Source organism: Anoplophora glabripennis, unplaced genomic scaffold (genome assembly GCF_000390285.2).
Source record: "Anoplophora glabripennis isolate ALB-LARVAE unplaced genomic scaffold, Agla_2.0 scaffold410, whole genome shotgun sequence".
Taxonomy (NCBI): domain Eukaryota; kingdom Metazoa; phylum Arthropoda; class Insecta; order Coleoptera; family Cerambycidae; genus Anoplophora; species Anoplophora glabripennis.
In genome coordinates, this window is record NW_019416556.1 from 373,769 (window position 1) to 392,910 (window position 19,142).

Below are 19,142 nucleotides of genomic sequence, written 5' to 3' on the forward strand. Positions count from 1 at the left end.
TATGTGGATAATACATAATCATATTCTTCAACGTCTTTACCATATTACCCTAATTTTGAATCTTATCACGATTTGCCATATTACCTTATTTTGGTCTATGTACACACCACTTTCTAAATATAATTTTTACTCGAGTGTCATTATAACCAGTAGCAATACAATTCATGCTGACCATATTCCCCAACGTCTATTACCATATTAGGTTTATGACAATTTAGCATATTGTGTCAGTTTTCTATATCTATATACATAACTTTTATGTGAGCTATATACGTATTTCTTTGAAGACTTAAAATGTAGTAATTTATTTCGATGAACACAATGTTGTTTTATGCTATTAAGTAATTTTTAGATTGCAGTTGGGTTCGTCGCTGTTACCGCCCACTTCATACGACCATATAATTACCCAAATAGAGTAATAACCGGCGTTTTGTTTGGCTTTTTTGCTGGGGAAACGGCGAGAAGGGGCTGTCCCAGTCCCCGATGTCTCGAGCGGAGGCCACGCGACGCGATATGCAAAACCATCCGAGATCGTGACACACGACATTCTCTGCTCCCATTCTAATTAAGTCAATAGATTCATTCTAGTCGGCAATCGCCAACCCGGTACTCGCATTTCCATGAGACCTACACGTCGGGAAAATGAAATGAAGTTATTTAGATTGATGCCCGTCCGACGGTGGTGCCGTCAGATCGTCCTCGGGGTCGTGCGCTTCGGGTATCTTAAAGCCGGTTGCGCACTGGTGGCACAAAATCCGCGTTTCGTTCGGCGACAATCAGACATATGGTCACCGCCAGTTACAAACTTACTGCACGGTGCACCTCCTCAGCCTTTGTTGTTCTCGGTCTAGGCTCTATGGGGGCGGACTCGCTATGAGAACCCCTAAGCTCGCCCTGATGTTTGTTTCGGTGTTTATTGTTGTTCTAAGGTCGATACGGACGGAATCGCTCCTCAGACAAGGGTGGTCCTTTGAGACGTTCCTTAATGACCTCTGTAAATAGTCGGATCCAATACTTCCATAGAAGCGAAACCAACAAGAACCGACCGCCCCCACAGAGTCTAGCCCGGGAATAACAAAGGGAGGTTAAATATAAATAACTATTGTACTTTTCTAAAAAATGATCTAGCAAAAATACCGTTTTCACTATTCACTATTGTAGTATAACAACCCCGGGTTCGATCGAAAAAAAATATAGACATAGTTGTGGCCAAAAATACGTGATCGTCATAAGGGATACCTACTTTGTATACATCTATTTTTAATTGGCCGGAAGGCGCTGGCTACTAACTTTAAAGAGGGGAAGTATGGTTTAATTTTATAAAACAAAAACAGAGTAAATACACCTAACTTTATTATTTACGTACAACAGTCTTCAAATTAAAGATGTGACAAATAGAACGAACAACAAAAACATTAACAACCATTTAGTGCCAGGCTCAGCTAGAGCTCCTGTGGAGAAAGAGCGTGGCAGAGAAACCCACGATCGTTGCTCTAACTACCCAAATATAAATACAAAACAACCGCTAACCGAAGGCATAAATTAAGATCCTTTGCTAATGATAAATAACACCCGACTTATTTAATTTCTCACTAAATGTCATCTCACTCAAATTAGACATACACACTTCCAAGTAAAACTGAAGAGGTTATAATAATAACAACAATAATAATAATAACAACAATAATAGGTAAGGTACTGGAGTCCCATACGAGGTAATCCAGCTATGAGTTGAGATTTCGGAAGATCTGTTTTAGCAATTCTTTTTTGTTTTTAATTATTCTTTTTACAGATTCATTCCTGACGGGCGAAAATGTTAGTAAATTCAACAAGGCTCTGATATGCGTATGACATAAAGTGAGCACAAGAAACGCTTTATTATTTGTTTTTGGAACAATGTAATCATGGCAAAATAAGTTAGATGTGAAACAAAGGAGTTGTTATTGCAATATCTGGGTAGTCACGACAATATATATATTTTTTAACATGTAATAAATGATGAGCAATCGTTAATAATAATTATCACAATTTTACCTTAGAAAAATATACGCCCCTAAGCATAAGACAATGAAAGCTGAACATATACAGAATTATTATCATGAAACATCTATAACCATCACAATGATAAGATTTCATAGAACAATTAACAACAAAGTACTTAAAGAATAATTACCTGCTAATTAATACCGGTTAAACACTTTTAATTTTTCACTACTTATATATTTTCACCGTACACCGATCGTTTTACTTTTCACTCTGCGCTGTTCTCACCTAAACTATTTAGGGTTCCTTCCAGAATTCCCCACCTAAGCGTTTGTTTTTGCGCTTCCTTCTACCAACTGTCAATATTACGTTTTCATTATTGTGCAACACCCATGTAACAGGTGACGTCGAAGTTGATACGATAAGTATGGTTTTGCACACTATTTTGTCATAATAATGAGTCAAATTTGAAATAGCTTGGAAGAAAAAAATATAGGATTATTAGGCGTATTACCGCCTTTAGACTGTAGAGAGTGATGACGTCATCGATGTTTCTTTTAAATGGTATACATTTTTTTGTACGTTTTGATAGATCTTTTTATTTTGTTTCGAACCATATAAAATTTGTATGTATGTATGTAGAAAAAAGGGGAAAACTTTCAACTTTTGACTTTAGTTTACGGTGCTCGCTTTCTAAATCATATCAAATAGAAGGCGCTGGAAAAACAATTTTGCGTGCTGCTATTTGTCACTTATCGGTTCGTTTATAAACCCTAGAAAAATTTAAACTGGAATGAAATACAGATCTAATCTTCGATTAGGTATTTGTCATCAAATTTAGGAAATGGACAAACTCTGGCGACTTTACAACAACCTGCAAAATTTTATTTTTGACAGCAGACAAGACGTCATATTTTTCAATTGTTTAATGACAGTAAAAATTTCAGTTTAGAAGTAAATTCATTTGAGATAACGTCATTATAGCAGCACTTAGTAGGCTATAATAAATTAAAAAGATATATTGTGTGTAATTATTTATTTGTGGTATTTTTTCCTTACTGTTAATAAATGTAGGTGTCTAAAGGGTCAAACGTACATACGTTTAAACAGTTTTTCAGTGAAGCGGTAATTTTAAGGCAATTTATTCAGGCTAAGCATCCTTACACATTCCTAGATGATCAAAAAATGATACCCCCATTAAAAGCTCGTTCTCGTCCGGCCATCAGATACCGGCGATTTTTTTACTTAAAATTCCATCTTGATCCGAGCGTTCTACGAAACTGGAGACTTCAACGCTCAGTAAGTTCAGGATCACTGATTCCTGATAGCGGCCATGTTTAGACATCCGTACTAACACGCATTACGTTCAAACAAAACGCCTGGTGCTGCTTCTCGGGATGCCAGGTACTCGTTCGCGATGGGTGCGTGGGACCCTGAACGAGAAGAAACACGGAAGCTTGGGCGAGTGTTAACAGGCCCAATATAAGAAAAATGTCTCCATAAACATTCCAATTAATCCACACTTTACTTAATTATATGAAATACTCAGTCCCCGGTACTCGTCCTCAAGAAAGAATGAAGAGAATTCAAATCGGGGAATCCAAATGGCCATTATGTGTACTTTTACTTCACCAATACAGTAGTAAAAAAAACTGAGTTTCACTCAACATCAACACAATTTTTTGTTAAAACGAGTCTCTATCCAATTGTATTGAGCAACGTAATTTGTTAGTTAAATAAATAAATTATATGCATAACTAAATAACTTTTGATTTACACACAACAAAACAATTATATTTTCAATATATTTCGTAGGGATTTTCAGTATATGTATATTTATAGTAATTGTACAGTTATTACATTTAGTAACATTTATAATTATAAAATCTGGATAATTATTCCCCTCGCGTTTACTGATTGTCACATTTTTCTCAAAATGATTTGACCGCTCCATTTCAGTCACCGTAGGCTCAATATTATCTGACTGATCCATTAAAACAGCATGATGCGACGTACTACTAAACCTGAAGTGTCATTGTAAAAAATCCAAAATCCTGTTGCTATTTCATTTTTGTTACTTAAAGTGTCAGCAACATAACTTTCTGCAATTGTGGCTGATTTCCACTCACCATGTATCTTGATTGCTAATACATCAATTCCTGTATTAGCCAGCAACGTTGTTGATGTTCTTCGGAACGGACTGCCTGTATATGTTTCAGGATGTTCTAGTTTCAAAAACTGTGCAATCTTATTAGGAATCATAGAAGGGGTATTCTGGCCGACTGGTTGATTGTAACATCTACATGCTTGATAGCCCATAAAAGAGCGTGAAATTTCAGTTTTAATTTTCAATCTAATCTTGAGAAACAGAACCCAGACGAGAAGTAATTGTAAACGTACGTGACATACCATTTTTAGAATCTGGATTTGTAACTACAATAATGTCATCGAAATTTTTGAAATTGACGTCCAAAGTAAATTTCAGTGCGCATATCTCATCAGAACGGCATGCTCCTGCAATGCTTAAGACTGTCACTACCTTCATTAGCAAATATGTGTTATCGGGTGCCACGCTCCACTAGGGCACAAAATCGTCCTCGACTTACCTCCTTTATTGTGTAAATAACTATTATTCATTATATTTTATTGGTTGCTTGCAGAATTTTTATGAACATTAAACCTATATTGTATGTCTTGTAAACAAATTATAGCTTTTGTCATTTTTTGGAAAATAATCTCTATTATAAATATAATTCGTTCGTTTTAGAGTATCTATTACATTTGGTATATGCTATTTTTATTCTTAATTGTACAGTTATTACATTTAGTAACATTTATAATTATAAAATCTGGATAATTATTCCCCTCGCGTTTACTGATTGTCACATTTTTCTCAAAATGATTTGATCGCTCCATTTCAGTCACCGTAGGCTCAATATTATCTGACTGATCCATTAAAACAACATGATGCGACGTACTACTAAACCTGAAGTGTCATTGTAAAAAAATCCTGTTGCTATTTCATTTTTGTTACTTAAAGTGTCAGCAACATAACTTTCTGCAATTGTGGCTGATTTCCACTCACCATGTATCTTGATTGCTAATACATCAATTCCTGTATTAGCCAGCAACGTTGTTGATGTTCTTCGGAACGGACTGCCTGTATATATTTCAGGATGTTCTAGTTTCAAAAACTGTGCAATCTTATTAGGAATCATAGAAGGGGTATTCTGGCCGACTGGTTGATTGTAACATCTACCTGCTTGATAGCCCATAAAAGAGCGTGAAATTTCAGTTTTAATTTTCAATCTAATCTTGAGAAACAGAACCCAGACGAGAAGTAATTGTAAACGTACGTGACATACCATTTTTAGAATCTGGATTTGTAACTACAATAATGTCATCGAAATTTTTGAAATTGACGTCCAAAGTAAATTTCAGTGCGCATATCTCATCAGAACGGCATGCTCCTGCAATGCTTAAGACTGTCACTACCTTCATTAGCAAATATGTGTTATCGGGTGCCACGCTCCACTAGGGCACAAAATCGTCCTCGACTTACCTCCTTTATTGTGTAAATAACTATTATTCATTATATTTTATTGGTTGCTTGCAGAATTTTTATGAACACTAAACCTATATTGTATACCTTGTAAACAAATTATAGCTTTTGTCAGTTTTTGGAAAATAATCTCTATTATAAATATAATTCGTTCGTTTTAGAGTATCTATTACATTTGGTATATGCTATTTTTATTCTTAAGTTCCACAACTTCACTTTTTTACATTTCGTCGCTTTTTCTACCGTTTCTTGAAATAGTTTTTAATTACATATAACGTACCTATATTACTATTATTATCTACAGTTTTGTATTTGTTTTGTTAAATATTGAAGTAGGTACTCATCTTATTTTACAATTAATTAAATTCACAACTATATTTTTTGCGTATTATCAACTTCAAAAGAGATTTATACAATAATCAATAGTAAAGTTTCGAAGTCATATAATTTAATTATAACAATTAAATATAGAAGTTATGGTGTATTTAAAATTAAAAAAATATGTATTAGCTCTTTATTCGATGCTAATTTTTGTACCGATGACTCTAACATACTGTCACTTCAAACGCAATAACCCAGCTTCTATTCATTCAAATGTCATGATATTTCGACAGTGGAGGATCTACCATGCCGACGCATGTAACTGCCAATAGATGGCCTCACTGGAAATACCTATTTTTGAAAAGTCCTGTTTATTTTTGAAAGCACCTTGTATTATTTGACTCACTTTTATAACGTACATTTGTCAGTAATCGATTGACCTATTTAAGTAGTTTACAATTTTTTTCTTGTTAGTATTCCGTATGGTCGAAGAACAGAATTAACCATTAAATAAAAAAATCCTTTGCATTTTTTCGATCAAGATAAGTTATTAAATACTCCCGAACAGTGAAATTTTAATTATCTACAACTCGATCTAATATCGAATAAAAATAAAAATGTATTCCATAACACTCTTTGCTTCATACATGTAATTATGTTTTTGACTTATTTTTTAACTTCTCGGTCAATTAAAGAACTTAACTACATGTCTTGTAGCCGGTCGACAAGGCTTAAGGTCTATATATAACTAGGCTCTTAAACGAGTGTTAAAACCGTATAATCTTGGTAGGCTTCATAAGCCCCAATTCAGGACAGACCACTTTGTGATTGACACCTCGTATATTCCGGTTTACCCTGTCCTTTATTGGCCGAACACATATTGACTTAGTCTGGCAGCAAGTAATTAACAAGAGTTCGATGTTATCAATATTATATATGTACATAAGAGACAGGGCAGTATTATCAGTACGTTGTAAAAATTAAAGAACCCTTAAAAAATAATAAAATGCTGCAACTCCTAAAAAAAAATAAAGACGCAACATTGGCGATAAAACTTGACGCGGCCCGAGGCAGAAGGCTCCAGAGAAAGGTCAAGTCAGCGGACTTGCCTACCTTTTTAGTGGTTTATATAAAAGTTGCAAAAGAAGAGATTTATAATAATGTTCTACAAAAATTGTTCAAAATTATTACCATTTTTTTACCATTTGTTTTTAGAACGCAGGGATCGAAAATAAAAATACAGGGTGTGTTAACAGTCCCGCTGCCAATATCTCCAAAATGAAGAAATTTATTTTAGTTCCGAAAACTGAGGTTGTTAGGTCCCTCGAATAACTTCAAATTGCAATAGGCCCATTCAGTGATATATAATTTTAAACTTTTTCTTTCATTTTCTGATAGTATCTAACCATATAAATATATCTTAAAAAAATTAGGTCAATAGAATTAATAATAAGTGATATATTTAATTCTGAATTTGTAAGACCCTTAAAAAGGTCAACACTGCGGGAGAACAGGTAATGACGTCACGATACCGGCTACTCGGCGATCAAGTCGCGAGCAGTCAGAGAGATGTGTAGATATTTGCTATACTTTTACTTTTACCTATATTATATACCTATAGTTTTAAGTGTATAAATAGAGAGTGTATAGGAGATATACAGCAAGTCTTGTTGAAATGCATTTTTCACACAACGTATTTATTATAAACATAGAATGACTTGGAATACCTAAATACATTTTCGGATTTTTCTCAATGACTCGGTACTTGTGAATGTATGCGACGACGTGTATGTGCCAGTAGTACTTTGTTAGTTAGTTGTAGTTACTTATTTGAAGCAACTCAGAACCACCCTCGTTTTTCTTTGGTTGCCCGTCTAGGGGCTTGTAAAATATTATTATTTAAATAAATTGCCTATAGGTCCCTCTCGCCACGTATTTCGAAATTTTTGTGGACGGGAACGTTTAGATGGGGTAGAATTTTTTTTGTCAGCATAAATTTGAAAATTCTGCTCTAAATGTTCAAATAATAATATTTACAACCCTCTAGACGGGCAACCGAAGAAAAACGAAAGTGGTTCTTAACTGTTTATAGGTCCCTCTCGCCGACGTATTTCGAATTTTTTGTGAACACGAACATTTAGATGAGGTAGAATTTTTTTCCGGCATAAAGTTGAAAATTGTGCTCTAAATGTTCAAATAATAATATTTTACAACCCCCTAGACGTGCAATCAAAGAAAAGCGAAGATAGTTGTGAGTTGCATACCGTGGCTGGGGAAACCGGGGATAACATCACAAAACTTTTCATTTTTCAGTAATGAAATAAATATTTTATTCGGAGTCGATCCTATTAGAACTGTTAGTTCAAATCTTTCTGTATAGATGGCGTGGCGATACTAAAAAATGTTTTGATCCCTGGAACGTGGATGTGCAGTCCATTTGAAAGATCGTTAAATTTTGAATAATTTTTGTAATACAAAGTATTTCCCTAATGAAACCCTAAAGTCTCCAGGAAACTTATGGGCTAAATACATGCTCAACACAAACATTGTTTTAAACCCGAATTCTATTGCTTCAATAAATTTTAATAGTTGTTCAAATTGTAATTTTAATTTTATCTTTAATAAAAATAGATTTTTAAAATTCTACATTTATTGGATTAGTAAGTAATCGCTTATCTGTCACTAATTTGTAAACGTCACTTACAAATGTCTCAACAAATTCAGTAAAGATGTCCCCTAAACGTGCAAAAAAGTGGATTGTACGCGGGAACCAATGGCTCCATCTGTCGTGCAGAATCCCAACTGTGCCATTCAAATGACTACAGTAGGAAGCGACCTGCTAACTGCAGGTACTTTGTTGCACGACTGCCACCCACAGAGGGCGTAACACAATGTTTGAGTTGTCAGTGCCACGAGAAACAACTACTCCGAGAGCTATATGCTCCTACCGGCGTTGAATTATACTCGCAACACCTAGTGCAACAGCTAGGATCGATTGTCATCAGTTTAACACCAAGCACAGACCGGTTTCGGACTTATTAGTCCTCATCAGTGTGTCATAGCAAAAAAGAAATTGATTTCTATTGAAAAAGTTGCTTAACGTATTTTTTTATGACATAACTTAAAGATTACGGAAGACGTTACAGTTTTTTTCACATAATTTTTCGAAAGTTTGGTGAAAAATCGAGCGTAATAAGAATTTTCTCGTATCCGATACCTCTAAAATTTCTATTCCTCGACGCCAGTCCCTATAAAGACGCTCGCATATACGGCCTACCGAACCCAAAGCCGTTCGTACGTACTTGCCTGCACTACAGCTATACGTCGATTCCAATCTTACCGACTTACACATTCCAAACTCTAATTAAAGATCCCTATCGTTCGCGAGAATTCCCATCCGCGGTCTTATTAATTCCTAATATCTTTAATCTGCCTTGCCATCGGCATTTTTGCCTTGCGTTATTACTATTGTTTTCAAATTGACATTATATTTTAGGCTCCGCCGTGTGGGAGGCTCCCGAACAGGTTTCCATGCGAAGTTTCTCGTTTATCGATTAATTATTATGTTGCTTGTAATTTATGGATCCATTGCTTACGCGTAAGTTCAGATAGGCCCGTATTTTCATTGTAGTGTTTCCAAATCAACAAGTGAACCTCGCATTCTCGCTAAAGAATTAATATTTCGCAGATAATCTGTTGAAAATGAGAATAACTTTCCTCAACAAGGAATATTAAAATTCTAAATGTTTAGATATGAAATATGTACAGGGTTAGTCACTATAATCTGTCAAAGTCATTTGTTTGTTCCGCGTACATCGTCCATAGCCACTGCGATCCGTCAAACATAAATTTCCCTCCTGTTTTTTCAAAAATAGTTTTAAACTGTAAATATGTCGAAAAGTCCTGAATCAAATAGTAACATAGGTATTATATATTTTTGAAAAGAGGAAAATCTAACTTCTATGTTATAAAAAATGTCACAGTCGTTTCAGTCTGTATAAAACTTCCTCTAAGATACATTAAAATATATGAAAACTCTCAAATTACTTAAAAAACGGTATTAATAACTATTGTTTAGGGCATAAATATATTTATTACATATTCCATTTTTTTTATTTACAATCACAGACCAGTTTAGGTGTCTAAAAAATTATAATGCAACTATTCCTGAAAATACCCATGTAAAACGTATGTTCCGTTTTGAAAATTAAAAAATAAATTGATGGGTTACGAGGCCGAAAGTTATTTCAGCAGTTTGAGCAAGTGTAGCAAATCATTGGAATACGTCTCAGGTGGCGGCGGGCAGTTAATAATGATTATTGAAAGCGAGCCGCGTGATAGGCCCATATCGGAGTGTTGATGTGATGTACGGGCGTCGGAGAGGCCGTAGAGTGGCCGCGTGGGCCGCTCTGACGGACTGCTTCATTAGAGGAGAGCCCCGACATGCGCGACCCGTGTACTGCTCGCTCTTATCACCCGTGCATTTGTACCAACCTGTTCTGTTCTGCTGTGTTCCCATCTATCCGCACTCGCCCATTATTTACAGTGCCCGGGCAGTATTTTATTAGTTTATCACCCGCCAGTATCGAATACCCGCCTCAGATCGCATCGCGCCCCGCGTCTCCGAGTAAACCAACACTCACATTAACATTTTGTCTTGTTGCAGGGGAGGTGGAAGATTGGACTAGCGATCCGGCCGATACCACCACCTCGGAAGGTCCCACTCCCGGCTCTCCACCAGCGAAAAGCAAGACTCCAGACCACCCCTCCGAAGAGAATGGAAAGACTCCCTCCAAAACCGAGCCAGAAGGGAAAACCCCTTATATTCGGTTAAAAACCAACCTAGCCACTGATCCCGCACTACAATCTCAACCTCTAATATCCGTAGCAAATCTGAAGACGGAATTAGAAACCAGCCAGTCTCCGAGCGAATACTTGGCTGCCCTGCCTCCTGCCATACAGTCCGCCCTCGTGTCACGAGGGTTTTTCTTACCGAATTTGATCCCTGCACCAGAAGCTGTGCCTCGACAGACGGATTCCGCCGAGCCAAGACAACCTACACTTCCGATTTTTCAGTGCCCACCTTGCGGCATTCGTTTCTCTTCTTTGAGTACCTTAGAAGCTCACCAGACATATTACTGCTCCCACCGGATCAACAAGTCCAACAATGATGATGACTCCAAGTCGACCGGAGCCGAACCAAGTGGGAATCAATCGGACGTCGATCCTTCTGAACCATCCATAAAGAGCATTCGTACTGGAAAGCAGTACACTTGCAATCAGTGTTCGTACAGCGCCGACAAGAAAGTGAGCCTGAATCGCCACATGCGGATGCACACAGTATCTCCTAGTCCTAGTCCTTTAAATACCGCAGCGGCGATATCGAACGGTGAACCGAACAGCGAGAATCCAGACCGATATTGCGCGGAATGCGACATTAGATTCAGTTCACAGAAAACATTCCGCGCCCACAAGATGCACTACTGCAACTCCAGACATATGGTTAAGTCTTCGACGATGCCTGCTACCAAGACAACTTCCAGTTGCACGTCTGGTTCTTCGCCGACGTCTCCCGTGGACACCGCTTCGTGCAGAACGCCCCCATCTCCGGCGCCGCCAATTCCACCACAACAGCCCTTCTTGGCGTTACCAACCAACCCTATTATAATCGTGCCATATTCTCTGTTTCGTAGCGCCAGCGTTCTGCCTAGTCTGTCTTCAGCTGCGGGTCTTCCAAATCCTGACATGCCATGTTTCCTCTTACCCAACGGCACACTTCAGCCGATGACGAGCGCCATAGCCCCAAACACCCAAACAACTCAACAGCCGGAAGTACTCAAGACAGCAAACAAACCCAAAGAATCATCCGTCATCAGGGAAACCTCCTCCGCACCTCTAGACTTAAGCGTAAGGAAATCTCCGGAACCAAAAGATCTGGTTATCGATCTCGGCGATGAGCAAGAGAAAGAGAACGTCAAGCGTTCACCCACACCGGAAAAGATCGAATGCGTGCCTTCGCTGCACGGCTCTCCATCGTCGACACCTATATCTCACGTAGGCGCTTCTCCTGCGCTAAGTATCTCTCCCAAAAGGAAGCACGACGAAACCTCTCGCAGTAGCAGTCCCAAACAGTCCAGACCGACTCCTAAATCTACACCTAGCATGGAAAAGACTAGAACTAGTCCAGACGCAAGCGTAGCCCCACAATTCGATATTCCCCCTTCTCTCCATCCCTTGCTGATGCGCGCCGGAACTCTGCCCTTGTTTACCTCCGAAGTCCAAATGCGCCTCTCGGAGCTACCTCCTCTTCCGCCGGTGATGCCGCAGGTGTTAGTCAAGCAAGGAGTTTCAAAATGCAAGGACTGCAACATCGTCTTCTGCAAACAAGAGAACTACGTCATCCACAAAAAGCACTACTGTTCCGCTAGGACTCTCGAGGAAGAAAGCTCCAAGACATCCGGTAGTCCCCCGGTCAGTCCGAGAAGCACGGGCACCACCAGCCCGGCGGGGCAGTACCAGCAGCTCATCTGCTTGGCGTGCGGCATCAAATTCACCTCTCTGGACAATCTCAACGCGCACCAGGCCTATTACTGTTTGAAGAGGGGAGAAATGGATTTGAGGAAGTGCGGGAAGTGCAGAGGGATCGCGGAACCGGGACACCAGTGCGTCCCGCACGCGGCCCTGGCGGGGTGGAAGTGCCCTTGCTGTGACGTCATCAGTCCCACCGCCAGCGCCGCCCAAAGGCACATGGACTCTCATACGGGCGTGAAGGCGTACCGATGCACAATTTGCAAGTATAAGGGGAACACCCTCAGAGGGATGAGGACGCACATCCGGATGCACTTTGATAAGAGATCTCCAGACCTTCAGGTATATAAAAATATCATTAAAGTAGCATACAAATAATAGAGGTCCCCGTTTCGGTAATCGATCCAACTTTCCTCTCGAACGCTCTCAGTTAATCTGTAATTTTTTTGAGGTCAAGTACGAGAATGTGGCGATAATCCAAAACATAACCCTCAATACTATTTTAACAGATTATTAACAGGATTAAAAATCCAATTATAAAAGTTGAAAGTGTTATTTATAAAAGTCAACAACCAACGTAAAATGATCATTAGATATGAATAAAAAAATTCTTACATATTCGCAAACAAATGCGTTGCGTGGGATCCAATTTTTCATAGCCACCTTGATAAAAATACGTCGATTCGTTTTGTCACTTGGAAAATGTAAATTTAGATCTTCTAATATAAAAGAGTGATAGTAGTAGTAGATAGTTTTCGAGTTACATTATAAAATATGTCATCACATGCCAATTATTACCAAGCGTAACACGTCAAAGAAAACTGTGACGTCCATCACACTTGCAAATAAATGCATAAATATTAAAATAAACGATTATTTAACACTTCCAACGAATTATAGGTACCCAAATAATAAAAAAAGAGTAAACAAATTGTAAAGAGAAACAGAATATTTATTGTGTCGTAGTACTACAAAATAAACATATAGTACGTACCTACTAGTGAATACAAACTAATTAATGTGCATTATCTTAATTAGTCATATTTAGTATTTATACTCCACGGTCGAAATTATAGACAGTGACTCATCGCTAGCTCTTGGACTAGTAAGGAGGATGAGGCGTGCAAATATTGAAAAAAGATAATAAAACATAACATCTAATATTTTTAGAGGTTTTATCGAGAAAACTTCAAAAATATTTTAAGTGTTTTCTATAAAACTATGCCCTCTTGGGCATCGATAACCCACCACTACCCGGCTGACGCCGCCTCAAAATATTGTAATCTTTACTATTAATATATTTATTTAAGTAGACACTTACATATTTTATAATAATTATCTCACGAATATTATCACTTTCACTTCACTGCCACATAATCACTTCACTATTAATATATTTAAATACTTACATATCACATTATTCACATTATATATTTCACATATCACTGTTGCTATCACTATCACTAGAATCATCTTCACCCAAATGAATAATGACTGGTTCTATGAACACTTCTACCGTTGTATCAAGATCCCACATACGTTGTTCCTCTTTCTGTGCATGTCCAATACACTTACACCATGTTTCAGCAGTGACGTGATTAATAGCATCCTGTAATAATAATTTCACGTCGTTTATTTTAAAGGTGGTGTTTTTTCGTGCGATTTCATTCTTTATTTGTGCCCAAACCAACTCAATTGGGTTTAATTCACAGTGGTATGGCGGTAAACGGAGTACACGAATTCCTCGATCTTTGGCCATCTCATCCACTACATACTTAATGTATTGACCTTTTTCTCTTTGGACAATTTTTAATAATTGTACTTTTAGCATGGTTTCTGTATATTCAATATTTTTCGATTGTAACCAGTCCATAATATTTCCTTTTCTCCATGCTGATGTCGGTAACATTTCAACTCTTCTACTATGATAAGGTGCGTTATCCATCACAACAACTGCTCCTGGCTCCAGATATGATAAAACATATTCAAACCATTTTTCAAACACGTCGCTGTTCATATCTTCATGATAATCTCCCGTTTTTCGTGACTCAAATACATGCAAACCATTTTCTAAAAATCCCGTATCGCTTCCAATATGTGTTATAATCAATCTTCGTCCTTTTCCAGAAGGTGCCTTTAATCCAGTAGAAAATCCATCTAAAAATGCTTGTCTCTTACTCTTAACATTACCATCCTGCCAAACTTTTGATACAGTATGACCTTCGTTTACCCATGTTTCATCCATGTAATATATCTTCTTACCAGATGCACGAAGTTCTCTTATTTTTTCTAAGTATTCTCTTCGCCATACCACAATTTCGTCTTTTTCAACGAGCATACTATTCCGATTCCGTTTCAAATATCGAAAATTCATGTCACGCATTATTCTTCTAAGAACCTTATCAGAGAAATTAGGAATATCCTCATCTTCAGCTATTGCAGCTTGAATTTTCTTTATCGTTGGTATTTCATTTCTAAAGAAAAATCCATGAATTTTCCTACGTATGGAGTATTTCACGTCAACGTCGACTTCTATTTTCTTCCTCCCTCGTGTTTCCACTTTTTTCTTCTTTGGATTCACTTCTACACTATTTTTTATGGCACGATAAACAGTAGCAACGGATACTTTTGTCAACGAACTACACATATCAACAGCTTCACTTACACTTGTATTAGAATTTCGCGACCGAATTCCTTTATACACGTTTTTTACCATTATTAATTCCGCATCGCATAGGTTAGGGCGTTTATGAGCAACAGACCGTTTGCTACAACCGGCACTTTGATCCATTTTAATTATTATTCCTACGTTTTAAAACGTCCCGATTGTATTTTTTTAATTTATAAATTTACTATAGTCACGGAGTATGCAAACCCTCGCGCGCGCTTATAGTTTGACGTTTCTAACTACGGCTAACTCGAATTCTACGTACGTCCGTTTACACCCACTAAAAAGAGCATTTCCCTATCTGTAATAAGTGCGATAGACAGAGATAGGAAATAAATCGCGTTCGGTGTAACTCAGTCTATGACTGTTATAGATCCTATCGATGTGCAAAGAGAGCGGGTACGTCATTTAACATAAGCAAGTAATATTAAACCGTTATAAAAATCATTTTAAGTTTTATACACTTTACGGTAATAGTGTTTCTATACCATGTATGAATCACTCGCTATAATTTCGGCCGTGGAGTATAGACACAGTTATTTTACACGTAAAAGGTGAATATCACAGCTTTCTTTGACGAGTTTTCCTTGGTGTCACATGACACAAAATTTTTCAATTACTCTTTCATATTAGAGGATCTAACCTTACATTTTCCTAGGAACACCCCGTAGCAGTTAGAAGTTTGGCAGTCGAATTAAGGGATAACCTGATAACTATTTCGGTAAAATATTTTTATAAAACGAAAAATGGTTTCCCAATTTGCGCTAATTAGCAAATTATAATTAAAATCGTTTAATTTGAGTACATTGATATTTCTCCCAAAAAACATTCACTGATACTTTCCTTCTTCCAGGAAGAAAAGTACATCTCCTACATCCTGGAGGACGAAAGTTCGAATACTATGGAGGTGAGCGTGACCTCGTCCGCCGTCCCCGCCGTCCTAGACGACCGGGCCGTCTCCCCCAGCTCGGAAGGCCATCCGGAAGCACTCCACCACTGTTCCCAGTGCTCCTACAGTTCCGCTTACAAAGCCAACGTCCTCAGACACATCCGTCTCGTCCACGAGGCCCCGACCGTTGACGAATCCGTCGTGAATGGTTCAGAGGACAAAACCGTGCGGTCCATGCCTGTCCTAGAGGACGACGAGGAGATCCTAGTGAAGAAGGAGGCCATAGAGCCGGAAGTTATCATTGCTCCGGTCGAAGAGCCGATCATAAAAGAAGAAGTACTCGATCCATCCACCGCCTCGAAAATAAAGACCGCCGAGGAGGAGATCCTGCAGGAGGCGTCGAAATCCGGCGCCAAATACTGCAAATCCTGCGACATTTCCTTCAATTACTATTCCACGTTCGTGGCACACAAGAAATTTTACTGTTCGAGCCACGCGGGGGAAATCACGGCGGCGTCGGCGAATAACAATAATAATCCAACCACCCGCGCCGCTGAGGCGTCAGTTCTGTAGTTGAGTCAGTTGTTAGATTAGGATAGACTCAAACAAAGTGATTTCTTTGAGTGTTATAACTGGGCCAGTCCTCTTGTATACGCGTAAATATGGTTCGGTGCCTTAACATTTCTCCCCGAGTCTGCTAAAGCATAAGGAAGACATTGAATTGACCAACAGTGAAAGAATCTCTCAGAATGTATTTCGAAAATAAGTTCTGTATCTTTGTTAACTTTAATACAAACTGCCTTAACACTCCGGCCTGTAATGCAGGCCTCTCAAATATTTTTTGTGATCGATGTCTTTGTTTAAGATATTTGATATTTTAATGAAATTATATGCGATATTTTAAACTGCCTAAAAAAATCTTCACATACTTTACACGTAATGTTATCCTCAACCTGTGGATTTTGGTTGCTTAAGTTACAGGCCGGAATATAAAAAATATTACCTTGCATGTTAAGCCGTTAAATATGTTACCGATATCTGTAAAGTGGAACAAAGCGATGTTGAGGAAATGTTAGCGCACCTGCCAAATAATTGTTATCAATGTTGATCGTTAATGGCGGTCGTTTAAAAAATCCATTGCAATATGTTACATAATCAATATTCCATATATGTATAAAAGTATACCTAATAACTTCTAGATTTTGTTTTGTATAAAGTTATAAAAGATTTATAATTTGTTTAATTATAAGTTTGTAGAATAAATTAAAATATATTATGCCAAAGCATTTTTCATTATTAAGTGTAATTAGTTGTCTTTACGTTGGTTTTTTTTATAATTCTGATATATAGTTGCATATAGGCTTTTTATTGACTATTGTTTAGGTAAGATTTACATTTTGCAATCTGAAATAGTTATCGTACAAGTGAATCTATGTTATTATAGCTGTGAGGCGTTCAAAACGCCTACCCAAGGTTACACGCAGTGATGATTACCTTTCATGGAGACAATAAATTATTTATTTCTATTTGTGTTTTTATAAAAACCCCCTCTTTGTTCATCCCCATTAATAGAGCATTTGCTAGGCACACAAATCTGTTCTCACAATTCTTAAATTCATTATCGTCAAAATTCGATGGTATTTATTGTGATCAATAGATCAGTGCCATTAATGGCAACATGGTAATCGAAAAGATCGTTGATTTGATACATTAAAACACTTTTTAAACAAACAAAAAAAGTCAGAAAACATTTGAGACTCCTGGGAATCCTAACATCGAACTGGTAGGAAAAAAATCACCTCAATCCTTTTTAAAAATATATATTTTATGGTTAACACTAGTTCAAATATATTTTTAAAAAAATTCCTAAATCCTAGACAATGGTCTTTGAAATCACAAATGTATAAGTATGCGAAAGATTCCTAACTGTTGATATTGCAGGAAACAACTTCGCTATATGCACCTGCTCTGACTAGCATTAAATTATACCAGCAATATCTAGTAAATACATAGCTAATACATACCTGGTAAATGATGTACTGAAATTGATAAATAATGCAACCTTTCAAAGAAATATCTTTGTGTTTTTGTTGTAATATTACCTTCATATTGGTCTTGATAGATAGCAACTATAGCTTACCATCGCACATTTTATTAGGATTGTATCTTCAAATACGTGTGCTTCCAAATGGAATTAACAAATATTAATAAAACAAAATGATACATGAAAAACACAAAACATAAAAAAATACGTTTTGAAACAACATTACCTATTAAAAGTGTTGAATATGACTAGATTAATGTAAATAGTTTTTTGTCTAATCAATATTTGCTCCTTTTACTAAATTCTTTTTTATAAATAAATATTTTTTATTATTAGCTCTCATATTTTTTATTCTGTTATAAACGTTCTAGCCAATTCAAATAAGTTCAACAAATTTTTTCCTAAAAAAATCCTGTTCTACAAACGAGTATAAATAGTATCTATTAATTTTTTTCGCAAGGAGATTACCTGAAGAAAAAATTCCAATAAATGAGGACATCTTTGTTAAGACTATTGTTAGGCCAACAAGAATTCAGGATGTATATTAATTTGGATAATTATTAAGCTTCTTTGTTAGTACATACCCGTTTAGTGCAATATAATTTCACTGAATACAATCCTGACTTTGTATACCAAAAGTGGGGATTTTATGTCATTCAGGGTCACTGACAAAAGATGTAAGTTGTCAAAGGTGCCGACAACGACATATAATTCTGAGTGTTCTATCTTCTGTGCCTTAGATACCTTACCAGATAACTTAAAGACACGGTTGCCACAAATTTTGACATTTGTAGGCCATCGGGATCTAAGGAACATGGTGATCGACGACTTCAAAACATAATTACCCTTTATCTTTATTATTTTTTATTAAGTCTGTATAACATAACCAGGGAACAAATGACTTCATTTTCTTGTTACGTGTTCTTAGATCTGACGGTAGAGATGTGTAGTTCGTGAACGAATAGTTGAAAAGAACTATTCACTTCCAACGAACTGAACGAACTGTATCATCATTCTTTCAATGTATAGTTCGTTTTGAACTGCGAACGTGCGCGTGCGTCTAGCTAGATTATACTATGATCATAGGTTGAAACCGAAACCGACCGGTGATGCGATGAGGATCGTGCTACTGTCGCTGGCTACTGGA

General features: G+C 37.1%; 1 protein-coding gene across 3 annotated transcripts in view; it reads left to right on the forward strand.

Moving 5' to 3' along the window:
* The window catches only part of LOC108909751 (zinc finger protein ush), a 133,890-nt gene extending 116,413 nt beyond the window's left edge, over window positions 1-17,477 (forward strand). For all 3 annotated transcript variants that reach the window (XM_018714162.2, XM_018714163.1, XM_023454924.1), the window contains exons 2-3: window positions 10,533-12,736; window positions 15,916-17,477. In XM_018714162.2, the coding sequence (XP_018569678.1) occupies window positions 10,533-12,736; window positions 15,916-16,524 (2,813 nt within the window). In that variant the 3' untranslated portion in view covers window positions 16,525-17,477. The remainder of the gene's footprint in view (window positions 1-10,532; window positions 12,737-15,915) is intronic.
* The last annotated feature ends 1,665 nt before the right edge of the window (window positions 17,478-19,142 follow it).